Source organism: Talpa europaea (genome assembly GCF_964194135.1).
Source record: "Talpa europaea genome assembly, chromosome: 5".
NCBI classification, from domain to species: domain Eukaryota; kingdom Metazoa; phylum Chordata; class Mammalia; order Eulipotyphla; family Talpidae; genus Talpa; species Talpa europaea.
In genome coordinates, this window is record NC_140071.1 from 104181000 (window position 1) to 104198448 (window position 17449).

The 17449-nt window shown below is 34.8% G+C and overlaps 1 protein-coding gene across 1 annotated transcript; it reads left to right on the top strand.

Moving 5' to 3' along the window:
• Window positions 1-1742: 1742 nt before the first annotated feature.
• Window positions 1743-15295, top strand: SULT1B1 (sulfotransferase family 1B member 1; the record flags this gene model as incomplete). Its single annotated transcript, XM_084234247.1, has 7 exons — window positions 1743-1890; window positions 2168-2296; window positions 4492-4589; window positions 6063-6189; window positions 6828-6922; window positions 11818-11998; window positions 15183-15295. The coding sequence occupies 7 exons, from the start codon at window positions 1743-1745 to the stop codon at window positions 15293-15295; spliced, it is 891 nt and encodes a 296-aa protein (XP_084090373.1).
• Window positions 15296-17449: the final 2154 nt, after the last annotated feature.

Sequence of the window (17449 nt, forward strand, 5' to 3'; positions counted from 1 at the left end):
AAGCAATATTTATATTATATATACATGTGTGCATTTATATACACATATATACATACACATAGAGATTAATTATACATAATTAGTGTATGTAATTTTAGAGAAAGGCAAGTTCCAAGATCTGCAGGATGAACTGGTAGGTTGGTGATCTAGATTAACTGATTATTTAGTTCCATTATGAGTTTAAAGACCTAACAGTAAGGTGATCTGATGTGATATTTCAGTTCAAAGGTTATCAGGGGCTAGGCCCATGAAAGGTTGATATTTTAATCCCAGTCTGAACAAAGAAGAAAAGTGATATAAATATTGAAGGTATCAGGCAGGACACATTCTCTCTTACTTGGGGGAAGCTTCAACCTTGTTGTTCTAGTCAGGCCATCAACTGATTGAATAAGGCCCACCTACATTGCAGAAGTCAATCAACTTTATTGAACATACTAATTTAAGTACAATCTGATCCCAAAACACCCTCACAGAAGTATAGAGAATAACATTTTGCCAAATATGTGAAAGCCTTGACTAGTGACCTAGTCAAGGTGACACATAAAATTAACTATCATTAGCTTTTAAGCAAGATAAAGTAACAGGCACCAGATTTACCCTCTTGTATGAAACAACCAAAACAAATGCTAGTAAATAGCAAACACATCAAATGAATCCAATGGTTTCCACAGCTTAGTGCCTCAAAATAATTTTCTGATGGAGGGTAAATTCGAGCACAATACCAGATATTCAGTAAAAAAATACCAGGCATGAAAGCAGGCAAAAGGTAATCATATTGAAAAGAAAAAAATATTCAATTTAAAACAATCTAGAATAAAGATACCAGAATTAACAAATATGATATTAAAATAGTTACCTCAACTGTATTCAATATGCCTGAAAAGTTGAGACAGAAAAAATACAATCATTATTAAAATTATCTTCTAGACATGACAACTACAATGTTTGAGATAAAATACTTTGGATGGGATTAGCATCAGATTACACACTGCATAAGTAAAGGTTAGTAAACTTGGAGTACAGCTGTACATATTATGCAAAATGAAATGCAAAGCAAGAAAAAAATTCTGTGAGCTATAGACAACTTCATATGGTCTGGAGAGTCTCAGACATAAGAGAGGAAAGACATAGCAAATAGTTGGATAAATAATGACTGTAAACCCACATTTCCAAGAATCTAAATAGTGCGTGCGTGGGCACACACACACACACACACACACACACACACCCCAATAATCATTCCAGGCATATATTAATTCAATTAGTCAAAACCAGGTACAGAGCAAAAACTATCATAGAAACAAATGCATTATGAACAGAAAAACAAATGTGAGAAAGAATAAGTCTCTTGCAAGGAATAATGAAATACAACTGAAGAATAATGATAATTGGTTTATTTATTTTGCCATAAGTCCAGATATCTTTTAGCGTACTTTCAAGAAATGTGATTTTCAATTCAAAGTGATATAAGCGATTCCATTTCTTTTCAGTTTCAACTAAAGACCTTTGTTCCTCTTGTCACTAAGCCAGTAGCTGCTCTTGCAATCTATAACTTTATACACACAAAAATGCCCTTTGTATTTAGATCTCTGTGTGCTTAGTGTGTTAAAGGTCAATTTTAATTTTTTTCTTGTTATAATGTCTTAAGATTAATCGTAGTTACTCAGCTTCTGATTATTATACCTTTTTTCCCTCATGATCTGTCAGTATTGTACCAAGAATTTGTGCAGTCTAGTACAAAAATGACTTCCCTTGAAGACTTCCAGAGAAAAGATCTGAAGATGGTTCATGGCTATCCTATGATCTATTCTTTTGCAAACAACTGGGAAAGGATTGAGGAATTCCGTAGCAAGCCAGATGATATTGTAATAGCCACTTATCCCAAATCAGGTGAGTGTTGTGGCCTAACAGCATGTCTGATTTCAACCTTTGTTTTCTGAAAAATCAGCTCCTTTTTAAAATCAGCATTACCCTAAATTCATATTCCTAGCAGTCAGTCTAATTATCTACTTTGTATATATTAAAATTGGGCACTTGGGGCATAGAAAGAGAATCTCTTCAGAACTAGTTTTCTAATAGAGTAAGAAAAATGGCAGGCTTCAGATAAGTACTTTGTTGCTCCCAGATGTGGGTGATGATTATATAAAAATGTTTCATTCTACCACAGGTACCACTTGGGTTAGTGAAATTGTGGACATGGTTCTAAATAATGGAGATGTTGAAAAATGTAAGCGAGATTTTATTAATGTTAAAGTCCCAATGTTGGAAATGGCTCTCCCTGGAATAAGAACTTCAGGTAATCTTAAACCACCTGGGAATTATAATTTTGTAATGTAATTTATATAGCATATTAATTATTGCACTTATGATTTCCATACACAGAAAATAGAGATTTGGTAACATAAATGGAAGTTTTTGTGTAGGACAATTACCAAGGTATAAAGAGAGACTAGTTTAGATCATTACATATGAAGTTACAATAACCAAAGAAGAAGGAATTTTATTAATGAAAACAACTAAAAATACAGTTGGTAACATAAAAAAATCCTTACTTTTTGTGACCTTTAGAATTTGTCAGATTAAAACAATGAACTTCTAGTTAGGACATTGTTGTAATTAAATAATTATCTCCTACTACATAAAATTTATTATTAATTCAGTTCATTTTTTTCATTCCACAAATATTCATTGGGTGCTTCAGAAGAATTTATGCACTGTGCTATGTCTAGCAAAAAATATTAGTAGACTAGTAACCTCCCCAAGGAGTTTATGGTAATAGTTACATTTAATAAGTAAATTAATAATATGTGAATACCATTAGTCTCGCATGTCCAAATAATAAGATTCTATGAAAAAAAGGATAGCTTACTTTATTTATTTATTTATTAAAGATTTATTTATTTTTATACAAGAACCGGGGTACAGGTCAGATGTGCGGGAGGGTGAGAGCATTCACCAGAGACAGAGTGGGGAACAGAACAGGCAGACTGATGAAATATACTGCTGAGGGGAGCAGTGAGTGAGACAGGCGAGGTTTGCTGCTCCATGTGGGACCATAGCCGGCAGACCAGTATCGAACCCCTGCTGCAGAGGCTGCAGACAGCTTCACAGTGTGGCGCTCAACCGCCTGTGCCCCACCAGGGAAGGCCCTGGAGAACTTACTTTAGAATAAATGTTTAGAGATATCTATTCATAATTGACATCTAAATCTATGTATACCTTGGTGTAGTACAAGACAGCAAGAGAAATTGAATGGAAGAAAGGAAAAGTGGGTTGCAAATCAATTGGAGATTAGAAAAGCACAAATCATCTTGGGTTTCTAATTCTTAAGATTCTTTAATTTTATTCTAAACACAATGAGAAAGATATGAATTGCATTCAAAAAATAGTTAGAATTTATATTGCTGTTTCTTTAAATATAAAGACCTCACTGGATGCTGTATGAAGATGAGATTGGGAAACTAGAAAAAATATATTTTTGGCTTGTTTTTTAAAGATTTATTTACACATACAAGAACTGGGGTGTAGGCCAGAGGTGTATGGGGGTGTGTGAGAAGAATCATCAGAGACAGAGTGGGGAGCAGAGCAGGTGGATTTAGTGAAGGGGAGGGGAGAAGTGGGTGAGAAAGGAGAGGTCTGCAGCACCATGTGGGTCAGCTCCCTGGCTGGGGATTGAACTCATGCCGCAGTGGCTGGCAATGGTTGATAGCACTGAGACTTTAACCCCTGCGCCACCAGGGAGGCCCTATTTTTGGCTCTTTGATGGTCTATATAACATGAGGAAAATTACAAAATGAAAAATGACTCCCAAAATTTTATCTTGATCATTGAAGGGACTATGGAGCATATGGAAAATAGCTGTAAAGTAATATATTTAGGGATCAGGTTACTAACAATTTAATATAGACATATTGTTTGAGAGGTCATTTGATATTTCAAATATTCAGATTCAATTATATTATTTGAAGTGTGTAGAGCAAAGAGAACAGCAGGATATAACTATGAAAAATGCCAACATGAAGAGGCTTGGTAGAAAAAGAGGAGCTAGCAAAGGAAACTGAAAAGAAATACTTAGTGAGCTAAGTGAGAATTAGAAGTATATGATGTTCTTTAGGCATGTGGAAGGATTCATAAGGCAAGGTGTGGTTCTCAAATGCTGCTGAATATCTGGAATAAGAAGAAAGAGGACATGTAGGCCATCTTAAAGAGTAGTAACCAAATTTTCTCTCCTACTGGAGTTAGTGAAGCACATAAGCCAAGAAGGACCAACTGAGAAAGTATCACTCCTATTGTGTGGCTGACTGAATTCAGAGGGTCAATGCTATAGAACTGAAGTTCAGGACTGACTTGAAGCATAAGATTGCTTTAAATTCAAAATATAGGGTTTCTTAAAATGAGTGAGTCAGACATAATTCTTTTTTAAAAAAAGAAAAATACAGAATGTGTTCCATGGAGACTAATATCTCTGTATTTCAAATTACATTTTCCCAGGTGTAGAACAATTAGAGGAGACTCCATCACCCCGGGTGGTGAAGACACATCTTCCAATTGATCTTCTTCCTAAGTCTTTCTGGGAAAACAACTGCAAGGTATACTTTAGACTACGACATTTTTAAGTGTTATCTTACTCCTTTACTCTTTCACATAGTGAGCAAATGTTCAAATGTTTTACTTGAGAAGTGAGTAATATAAGAAATTGTTTCATTAAGAAATGTAGATATTCTAGTCTAAACCTACATTCTCAAGCTTTCCAGATTTAAATCAATACAATTAAAATGACTATTCTAACAAAAGTAATATATAAATTTAATGCAGTCACCATCAAATTACCAACAATATTCTTATAAGAAATTATTATAAAGCATAAAAGAACCATAAAAGTCCTCAAATAGCAAAGAAATCCTGAGGAAAGGGAGATGAAACAGAAACATCATGTTATCTAGTTTTAAGCTATCCAATAAAATAACAGTTAAAACAATATGGTATTGACATAAAAATAAACAACTGGGTCAATGGAACCAAATCAAGAGGCCAAAAATAAATTGAAATCTATATCAATATTAAATAAATGATAAAGGCACTATGACAATACAACACAAAAAGGAAAGTCTCATAAATAAATGATGCTGGGAAAACCAGATGGCCACATGTAAAAGAATAAAGTTGGTTTACTCTCTAACTCCTGCAAAAAAATAAATTTAAAATTACAGATTTAGAAATAAGAACTACAGCAATAAAATAAGTAGTAGAAATTATTGGCAATGCATTTCATTACATCAGTGACGAAGATGTTTTTGGGGAGTTGCTCACATTAGCAAGGGTAATAAAAGTAAAAATCAACAACTGGAATATACTCAGATTTAAAAAGTCTTACACAGCTAAAGAAAATATAAGCAGATTAATAAGACACCTGCTAAATAGAAAGAAATATTTACACATTACGCAACTGACAAGGTGTTTATATCTATGATAAAAAAATTATGCAATTTAACAATAAATAAACAGCCCAATTAATAAATCAGCCACATAGCTGCAGACAATTCACTAAAGAGGATTTCCAGAAGACCAACAGATGCATGAAAAAAAATCATCATAATTTTTAATAAGAGAGAGATGCAGGTAGAAACTATAATGAGGTCAACTCACACCGCTGAGAACGGTACAGGTTAGAAAGACCCTCAACAGTTGCTGGAAAGAATGCAAAGAAAGGGCCTCCTTGTGGTGCAGGCGGTTGAGCGCAGTGCTGTGAGGCTGTCAGCAGCCTCTGCATCATGGGTTTGATCCCAGCTGGCCGCCAAGGGCCCCACATGGCGCAGCAGACCTCTCCTGTCTTGCCTGCTGCACTCCTCAGCAGTGTATTTCATCAGTCTGCCTGTTCTGTTCCCCACTCTGTCTCTGGTGAATGCTCTCACCCTCCCATGCATCTGGCCTATACCCCAGTTCTTGTATAAATAAATAAATAAAATCTTTAAAAAAACGCAAAGAAAGAGGAGTTCTATTACCTTGCTAGCTTATATTCCCTAAATTAACTTTCAATTAATTTCTTTCTTCCTCCCTTACAGATGATATATTTGGCTCGAAATGCCAAGGATGTTGCAGTCTCATATTACCATTTTGATTTAATGAATAACTTAGAACCTCTTCCTGGCACCTGGGGAGAATATCTGGAGAGATTTGTAACTGGAAAGGGTAAGTAAGCTGTGGTTAAAATTTAATAATTTTTTAATTGAATCAATTTTCATGAACTTATTAAGAATCACTGTTGTTATTTTTCCTTTCAAAACACTTAATTTTTAGTTAATGATAAATACATTCAAATACCATTTCAAAAAATTGAATCAAATATATGTAATATTTTATTATGCTATTCAATATGCAAACCTAATATTTTTCATCAACTTAACGAAAGTAATTTGAATCTCATTTCAGTTGCTTAAAGTACATTCTCAGTTTCTATTCACAGTAGAAACCTTTAGCTTTCCCAGATCATTTGTTAGTTCTCTTACACACACATTTAAAGTACTTAGATAAATACTCGATATCAGTATTTTGTAAAAGAAAAATGTCCTTCTCTCTGAGGCCAAGTATAATCTATGGACGTCAAGTTTTTTTCATTTGCAATACTTCCTTTGTACTTTATATGGGGTTTGTTTTTAATCTGATTGTTCTATATCAATAAATGTCTGACTTTAAAAAAAAAATGGCCTATGTTGTCAGTGTCCTTAGTAACTAAATTCCACAAAATATTTGTACAATTTAACTTATTGCTCAGAAAAAAAAATAATTGGATGAATACTTAGAGAAATAAACTGTGTTCCTGGTTTTAGTGGCATACGGTCCTTGGTTTGATCACGTTAAGAGCTGGTGGAAGAAAAAAGAAGAACACCCAATACTTTTCTTATACTACGAAGATATGAAAGAGGTAAAATGGTAGAAATTTATCCTGAACAATTCTTCTGTCTACATCTTGGCATAAAAGGATTACTATTAATTTTTTGAATTAGTCTGTGAAATCCAAAAGAATATGATTGTTTTGCTGTCTTCCATTCCTGCGTACACAAACATTGCTTGCTAAGATCACTAATGTTTTCTGACTGTAAAATCAGTGACTTTTTTTTTTATAAATTTTATTGTTATATTCCCCATACAATTGCAGCCCCCCCATTCTGACCCCAATCCCTCCCCTCCCGCCCCCGCCCCCCTAAAAGTGTCTCTGGTTCATAGTTTTTTGTTGATTTTGATTTTCACTTTCTTATAGTTATTCATTTTCCTGGTCCCTTATTTAAGTTTTCTAGATTCCTGCTATGAGTGAGACCATCCAGTATTTTTCTTTTTCTTTTTGGCTTATTTCGCTGAGCATGATCCCTTCCAGTGCCATCCATGTTGCTGCAAATTGCATGTGTTTATCTTTTTTGAATGCTGAGTAATATTCCATGGTATATATGTACCACATCTTCTTGATCCAGTCATCTATTTTTGGGCATTTGGGTTGTTTCCAAAGCTTAGCTATTGTAAACAGTGCTGCTATAAACATAGGGGTGCAGGTGCTCTTTGGAATTGATGTTTCTGTGTCCTTTGGGTAAATACCTAGGAGTGGAATTGCTGGATCATATGGAAGCTCTATGTTTAGTAGGTCCAGAAATCTCCACACAGCTTTCCACAGTGGTTGGACCAGTTTGCACTCCCACCAACAGTGCAGAAGAGTTCCTTTTTCTCCACACCCTCGCCAACATTTGTTGTTGCTAGTTTTTTTAATATGTGCCATTCTCACTGGTGTAAGATGGTATCTCATGGTAGTTTTGATTTGCATTTCCCTGATGACAAGTGATTTATACTACAAAGCCATAATCATCAAAACTGCATGGTATTGGAACAAGAACAGACATACAGACTAATGGAATCGAATAGAAAATCCAGAAATAAACCCACAGATTTATGGTCAACTAATCTTTGACAAAGGAGCAAAGAATATGCATTGGAGCAAAGAAAGTTTGTTCAATAAATGGTGCTGGGAAAACTGGGTCGCTACATGCAAAAGAATGAAGCTTGACCACTACCTCACACCATACACAAAAATCAACTCAGTGACTTCTTTTTATTTATCTTATCCTTTAACAGTTTTGTTATATTTTGACCACTTTTTCTTTTTGAAATTCTGTCCTACACTTACTGGGATATTATTTTCATGGTTTTTCTGTGTCTCTCTTTCACAGTCATTTTAAAAAACTCTTTGCTAACTTTTAGTAATCACTCCCATGCTCACTGTCGCCAAAACCATTTATGCTAAATACCCAGAAAAGTTCATTTTGAAGCTGACTCTGAAATCAAACCCATGTTTTTTTGTATTTAGCATGGTCAAAACTAAACTCATCTTGCTTTTCTGTCATATGTAATCATTTGTTCTTACTCAATTACTGATGCTGCCAACTCATTTTTGAAAGTTTGAAAGTAGCTTTCCTCATTGATTTCCTTTCATCTGTACTGAACATCCTGTTTGCTCATATGCCTTGTCTGTTATTTCTTTCAAATGAGTCATCATCTTTTTCTTTCTTAATACCTCTCTTTTAACTTAGGGACTTGTAAACATTCATTTCATCTCCTATATGAATTAATATTAGTTCAAATACTATTACAAAGTTCCAGATCACTGTTCTTCATCTATTTTATGTAAATTGACCAACATCCATTCCACAAACAAGCATACGAGCATACCTGGAAAGTAATGGAAATCAAGTTTCTCTAGTTGTAAAAGCCTGGAAGCAAAGAGGATTCTTTTTAGACTTTCAGATTAGTGACAGAGGTACAATAGCTATCATCTTTGTAACTGCAATCCCATTAACTAATGTAGCACCACCACATAAATAGGGGTTCTTGTTGCACAGTTGACTTAATGAATGAGTAAGGTGTAATAACAAACATTTCAGTGACATCAGTCCCATTTGGCATAACAGAAATTATGTCCCATGGAAAATGCCTCTTACTCCAGGTATTTCTGAGAAACTTCCAGAATATGGCTAATAGCTTATCAAAAGAGTTTTTCTGCTGCCTTGGCCTTTGCTTTCCATTATAGCTTTGTGCAGCCCATGGAAAATCTGTTGTCTTGAACTTATTATTACCCTTTGATCCAGGACTCGAGATAATTAATATAAGTTTGCTGGCAATACACAGCTACAAAGCTAAAGTGTCTTTTTGAAGCCATTTTTTTAAGGGGTGATATCCTACGACTGGATGATTAACCAGAGTTAAAATGTGGGCTGCACAACTGTACTGCACATCTCTCTTTGTTTCCTAGACATCCTTACTACCTTTATGATAAGTGCAATGTTAGGTTCTCAATATTGTTTAATCATTTCTACAGGATGGAGAAATACCTTTCTTGGACTGGGCTTGCATCCATAGTCTCAATCTGACATTACACTGTTCTCCACATGACACTATAGAAACCATTTCTCTCCTTATTCACCTAAATGCCTTATTCAAAGAAATTCATTCATGTTGATTTACAGTCTGGCCCAACTTTATAAGCATAGTCACATATTCTTAATGCCACTCAAATCTGCTATCTGCAACATACTTAGTAGACAATGTTTTTTCCCTGTCATGTAATCTTTTTTAGAGAATGTTCTATCTGTGGTTTAATATAACAGTAACAATAATAGGAAAAAAAAATATTACTTATCAAGAATAAAATTCAGGGTCTCCCTGGTGACTCAGGGATTAAAATCTCTGTGCTATCAATCTCTGTGCTATCAACAGCCACTGATGCCTGAGTTCGATCCCTGGCCAGGGAGCTAACCCACCTGGCTCAGCAGACTTCTCCTGTCTCGTCCACTGCTCTCTTCAGCAGTGTATTTCAGTAGATTCACCTGCTCTGCTCCCCACTCTGTCTCTGGTGAATCCCCTCACCACTCCTCCCAACCTCTGACCTACACCCCAGTTCTTCTATGCATAAAAAAAAATAAAGTTCAAACCTGATGTAAGGTCTAAAAACTTACATCAGGTTTATGAGTGCCTGCATACATTTTTAATCAATGAAGTGAAAGAGAAATATAGCAGAGAAAGATTCACTAAACACCAGCACTCTTTGCTTTAAATGCTACTGTTCTATAAAATAACGTGACCCTATGAATGCTTTGAATCCTTGACAGAAATTACTGTTTGTCCACCTATTCTTTCCCTTGTACTACTATGTTTTTATTATTTTTATTAAAGATTTATGTATTTATTTATAGAAGCACTGGACACAGTCAGAAGTGCGTGAGGGTGAGAGAACCCACCAGAGCCAGAGCAGGGAACAGAACAGGCAGACCGACAAAGTACACTGCTGAGGGGAGCAGCGGGTGGCAGGAGAGGTCTGAGGGACCCTCGCCCGGCAGCCCCGCAACCCAGAGCTCAACCGCTGCACCACCGGGGAGGCCCTCCCTTGTACTACTATTAACTTTTCTTTTGGCTTTTTCTGCACTCTCATAATTTTTGAACTTGTACTCCTTCTACTCATCACATTCTTTAAGAAACCATCTTATACTTCTCTCACAGAAACCTGATACATAAAATATTGCTAGAACCTCTTTTAAAGTGAACTCTTTGCCAAACCACACATAAATAATATGACAAATTATTAAATGTGGATGCTTACCTTCTACATTAAAGATAGTCATGGCCTCCCCTGGTGGCGCAGGCAGTTGAGAGCAGCACTGTGAAGCTGTCCGCAGCCTCTGCAGCATCAGGTCAATCCCTGCCGGCTGGCAAGGGTCCCACATGGCGCAGCAGACCTCTCCTGTCGCCCCCACTCCTCCCCTCAGCAGTGTATTTCGTCAGTCTGCCTGTTCTGTTCCCCGCTCTGTCTCTGGTAAATCCTCTCACCCTCCCGCACATCTGGTCTGTACCCTGGTTCTTGTATAAATAAATAAATAAATAAACAAACTTAAAAAAAAGATAATTAGGTCATGATGTATTTGCATCTTCATTGGAGTTTATTTTTAATAATTTAAGTCCAAGCAAAGTCACATCACTATTTATGGCTTAAGGCAAAGAAGCATGAAGTTGTCCATGAATTTATTATTTGTATGTAAGTATGGTTCATAAAATCAAAAAAGGAATTTTGATTAAGAACAGATATTAAAAGCAGAAAGAATAAAATGGCACTGAGGTCCCTTAAAGCTTTCACTATTCAAATCTGTCTACAAATTAAGCTTCAAGTAGCTTGATATGTTTTTCCTTTAAATATTACTAATATCAGGCCCAATGTTATTGTAATTTGAATGTAAAAAAATACTAGAATAAAGAATATTTCCATTCTTAATTTGATAAATGCAAATTAATATTTTTCATTTCTGTGATTAATTTAAGAATTGTGAATAGATACAAATAAATGCAGATTCAATATTCAGAACTTAAGAATCAGGGCCTCCCTGGTGGCACAGCGTTTGAGCGCTGGGTTGCGAAGCTGCCCGCAGCCCACCAGAGGAGGGTCCCGCATGGCGCGCAGACCTCTCCTGCCGCCCGCTGCTTCCCTCAGCAGTGTACTTCGGTCCTTCCTCCTGCTCTGCTCCCTGCTCTGGCTCTGGTGAATTCTCTCACCCTCCTGCACTTCTGACTGTACCCAGTGCTTGTATAAATAAATAAAAATAAATCTTAAAAAAAAAAAAAACTTAAACTGTTAAACAGTAAAATACATTAATTATAAAAAAAAAAAAAGAACTTATGAATCACCTAAAAATCAACTCAGGAAAAAAGGTTGTAAATAATACATAACTTTTCATTTATTTTAAAGATTTATTTGTTTTATGTTTTGGGTTTGTTTCTATCCAATGATAGAATCCAAAGCAGGAAATCAAGAAGATTGCTAGATTTCTAGAAAAGAACCTGAATGATGAGGTGTTGGATAAGATCGTTCATCACACCTCATTTGAAATAATGAAGGACAACCCACGGGTGAATTATACCCATCTGCCGAGTTCAGTGATGGATCACAGCAAGTCCCCTTTTATGCGCAAAGGTGAATATTTTATTGAGTTTAAACTTAAAAAAAGTTTCTTTTTTTATTTTCTTCTTCCCGTAGATAACTGTATTGATTTATTAACTTATTGAAATAGCATCACATTATTATATTGTATAAGTTTTGAAAGGCAACTTATGTATATACTATATTCGGTTCAGCACTTAAAAATTTCAGTTCTATTCTTTACCATCCTATTGTCCACTTTTTTTTTGATTTAGCTACTCCACTTTTTAATTCTCTTGTAACTTACTCTGAATTGAAAGTCAGTGTTCTAATCTCTTCTAAGTCACTTTTTTAAATATTAGCTACTTTCCTCATCAAGAAATAAGGACACTCAAAATACCTACCATAAAAGTTGCTGTATTAGATTAGAAATTATTAAAAGGAATAGTATTTGTAAAACTGTTATCAGAATACCTCAAGTATTTCATATCTATTCTTCTTCCTATTAGGATGCTAAATAAGAATGGTTTTACCAATTCTTATGTAAGTCATTTCAAATTTGTTGTCCTAAATCTTAAATTTTTGTTAAAGGCAACATCAGTGTCCTTTCTCTCCTTAGTGATAAATATTGCTTGGTGTAATACAATCTTCTATCATTTTGAAAGTGTGTACACTCATGAAGAAGGATTCAAGAGAAAAGTATTTTGTTTTTACTGTATGGGAAAATTTTGCTCCATAAAAATACTATCTGAATTAGAGAAAGCATAGAAACTAAATTTAACTTAGAGAGATGACCAATCAGAAATTCGACACAGTTGAAATTCAGCTTTATTTCCAATGAAGCAAATCCTGTGTATTGTAGCTTATTGTATGTGATTTGTATAAAAAGTGTTTTGATAATAAAAACAGATACATTGCACAAACTGGCTAATTCAATTCAAGGAGTTAGCCAGTAACTTCTATTTTCAATATTTTTTGTTGAACTGGAGAGAAAGAAGTAGAATTCTAGTTGGTATTCTTGGACAAAAGCACAATCCGAAGAATTTGTTTTGCACATGAACACGTGGATCAAAACTCTTGATTTTGAAAAGAGTTGTATGGTTGCATTTTTTTTCTAAGTCATTTTTCTTTAACTTGATAAGCTAACAAGTAGTCTTGCTGTTTTCAAGTCATGCTTTTACTTTCAAAAAATACATTTAATTTCCCAACAATAGCTTCCAGAGTTAAGAGGGCAACTCAAATTTTCCATTGTGAATAGTGCATTATAAGTTTGAACAAGACTCTCTCAAAAACACACACACATACATACATACACACACACAAGATATTTTCCTGGTGGAAGAATAAAAAAAAAAAGCCTTTATAGACAAATTTTCATTCTGCTCTATCATTGATGTAACTTCCAGGAGAATTTTATCTCTAGTCATCTGAAAATTGATACCAACTTTTGATATATAATTGGGGTTAAAAACATACAGAAGATTACTTCAATATCTGGATTCTTTCCCCAGTTCCACAGAAAAGAGTACATATAGATCTAATTAGGGAAATCTAACTAGAGATCTTATTAACATTAGTTGTTAAAGTGGCAAACAATAGATCCTTTGTGATCTGATTAATGCAGGGTTTATCAATGCTATACTACAATCTCAGTCTGTGACTATGAATACATTAATTAATCTGTTAAAACTATGACTATATAACTAAGAAAATCTATAGCAAAGTTTTGGAAAAAGATTATGGTAAACAATATATACACATTTAGAATATTTTTCTGACCATAAATAATACAAGCAAAAGTAGTAAGTCTTATTAGCATAACTAAAGATTCATCTATATATTTATTCATTTATCCATTCAACATACATTTGAAATTATCCATGCATTCATTAATTAACATGTAAAAAATTTTCACAAACAGACTTACCTACCTCATTTTCTAAAAACTATTAAGGGTTGAATGACATATCTTCCTCAAGATGCTCATAATGTAATGGAAGAGGTATGCATGTAAATGGATGCTAGGTAGGGCTGAGAGTGAAGTAGAAACAAAGAACCAGGCCCACTCAGTCTTGAAGGATGCTATGTTAGATAAGTTAATACCAAAATTTAGGCAAACAATAGTAAAGAGTGGAAGAGGATCGATGATATTTAGATGATATCCAGTGTTTGTATCAATTTCCTAAATTGCTGCAAAACAGGAAATTTTAAACTTTGACCGCATTTTTTTATAGAAAAAATTTATATTTCCTTCTCTCTTGTGAAACAAATCTATATAATTTACTCTCAAAATAAAAGATAATTGGAATAATTTATTGTAATCTTTATAGTTTAAATATATGTTCACTTTTTAATAGCATCATCATTGGTGAGTACTATCTCAAGTATGTGCTACCCTCATATATATTATGGTATTGCCATCTGAGAGACATAGAGCAAAGAATAAAAACCTGGAAAAAACCTTATCTATGGGGATGTTTTTCATTAAAATGTTCTGAAACTTTCATCAAGCCATCATAGAATTAATAAAGCTTACAATTCAATAGGATGTACTTAACAATCATAAGATAACAAAAATGTTTTCCTTCAAGCACATTGCAGTAATTTAAAATTTATTTATTTCAAATAAATATTTACAAGGATTTAGTGTAAATTTATATTCTGAAAACTTTACTTCTGTAAAGATTATTCAGGGGTATAATATGTTTAATTTTAATGCTATCCTCATGTAAAATGCAAATAAACATAAATCTAGTGAATTCAGGGAAGTGAGCATCCTCTAAATAGCATAGCATTATCATTTCTACATTTTGAAAAGCAATGCTTGTCAGTTTTCTATTTCATGTTTTTGTTGTGCTGATGACCTGGTCTTTGTGACAGTTTCCAAAAGTAACTCAAAATAAAAAATGCCCTGCTTATTAATCCAGTGATAATCCCATGACCTAGGACTATTGGAAACACTAAAAGAATGTTCTCCAGGAATCTATTTTACCTTCCATAAATTAGACAAGAAAATCTACACTTCTCAGAAAGTATTTTGAAAGTCAGACTCTGTTTAGTGATAAGCCAACTTTCAAGGTGGGAGGAATTACTAATAAGACAGAAATGATGTTTTTATACATTCAAATACAAAGAAAACCCTCCTTTATATCTTCCAACATTTTCTTTAGATATATATTATCTTTTTCTTCATAAAGGAATAATTTCATACCTTCATGCTTTTTTTTGTCATTTTTAGGGACTACAGGTGATTGGAAGAATTACTTCACTGTGGCCCAAAGTGAGAAATTTGATGCTATTTATAAGAAGGAAATGGCTGGAACTGTACTTCAGTTTCGCACAGAGATTTAAAGAGCCTCACTCACAAATATGAAGAAAGAAATGTAGTTTGTTGAAATGGGCAGTTCTGACTTGAGCAATCAAATGATTATTTTAAAACTGATTTTTCACTGTCATTAATCAGGTCCCACATTTTTTTCTACTGTTCTGAGATTCCGTATTGGTCCTAATATGAGGGCTAACCTCTCTATATATGACTTAGAATTAATTTCCTGTCCCTATGAAAGTATTCCACGAAATGTTGTTTGCACACTGACACTATAGTTCCTTGTTCCACACTAATTTCCTGTTCCTGAAAATTTGACCCACTGTTCCACTGTCTCTGTTTCAAATTGTTCCTTGAGTCATAGCTCATCTTCTTACTGTGCCTCTATTTGGATAACACAGGTTATATGGTTCAGATTTTGGAAATGTTTCTATGACTAAGTCCAGATTATCCAAATTTCTAATATCTGAGTATTGAATTTCTGAACTTTCAAAGACATCAGTCTCCCTAGGGCTCCTTAGGGCTCTTTCCTGAGAACTGCAGCTCTGCTCCAAAGGACTGGACTGAGAGGCCTGGAGCATTTTCTTGGGGACACTCTTCCTGGTTTCAACAGTCTCTTCTAATTTCTGAGAATCATCTATTGCCATGGTCACTATTTGAGAACTTCAGTTACTTCATCTTGTGTCTAAATAGATTTTAATCCCTTAATAGCACCTTTAACACCCCAGATAAGGTCATTGCTGCTGTAAAAATCTAAACATTGCCTAAAGAAAATGCTCTAGACTGAAACTCCACCATGCTCTCCAGACCCAAATCCCCTCTACATACTGTGCCACATTATGCCTATCAGTTCAGGTTCTTTGGTAGATGTTTTCTTGAAACATTTGTCTTCTCAACTCCAACTTTGCCTTAGAGGTAATTATTTATATCTCCAGGTGTAGAAATATCATTTGCCTGTCTATTATATCAGCATGTGGCAAATTACATGCTAAACCCATGGTCCCAGATTCAAGTTTGGTTAGAATGTCTTGAACTCTCCTTATTCTGGAGGAGAGTTCTACCACATTATAAACATCTTGAACCATAACTGAAATGACTGAGATAATTTGTGTTATAAAATTTTGCTGTCACAATCAATGGTACATTTTTCAAATACATAAATAAAAACCCTTAGTATTATCTCATTCTATTTTTCTCTATTCAAAGCACATGATGTAAAGATAGTGATAGTATCTGACAGTGATATAATCACTTTCTCACATGTGGTACCTCACTGATCAATTCAAGGACTATTTTCAAGAAGCCCAAGTATGGCTTAAAAATTTTCAGCAGGTTGGGCCTCCTCTGGTGGCGCAGGCGGCGGTTGAGCGCAGTGCTGTGAAGCTGTCTGCAGCCTCTGCAGCACAGGTTCCTTCTCTGCTGGCTGGCGAGGGTCCCACATGGCGCGGCAGACCTCTCCTGTCTTGCCCGCTGCTCCCCTCAGCAGTGCATTTTGTCAGTCTGCCTGTTCGGTTCCCCGCTCTGTCTCTGGTGAATCCTCTCATCTTCCCACACATCTGGCCTGTACCCTGGTTCTCGTATAAATAAATAAATCAATCTTAAAAAAAAATTTCAGCAGGTTGTTCAGAGTAAGGACTAGTGTTTGTCCAGCATATGTGCCTATTGTGAGCATTTGCCATTATTGAATAAAGAGAAAGAGCCACAAAGACTCCTAAGGAAACAATATTTTAATTTAAGAGTGTGCGTTAGATGTTAAATGTTCAAAACCAATTAAATAAAATTTTTGTTTTCTCATCTATAAAATTTGGTAATTGGTTTGTGAAATTTTGTGGCTATAGTTGCTTCCTACTTTTGTAATCAATTTTCTTCATCAGTGCGTGGCAGTTCTTTGTGCTTCCTGCACCAGTGCTTCTGTTTCCATCACTCCCTTTTCTGTCCAGCTTATTCACACAGACTCACAGAAGAGAGTTAATATTTCCACTTCCTTAGATTAAAAGGCCAATTGTAGTTTTACCTCAGTGAAAGTTTTTCTTACCACCTTTCACAAAATAAATTCTCCTTTCTCTAAAACCTCCTAGCCTTTGTCCTTTGGATAGCTTATCTTACAGTTAGTAGCTTCTGACTTCTTTTTTGTGTTTTCACTGAGGTAACAATGGTTTACAATGTTTAGAGATATAGGA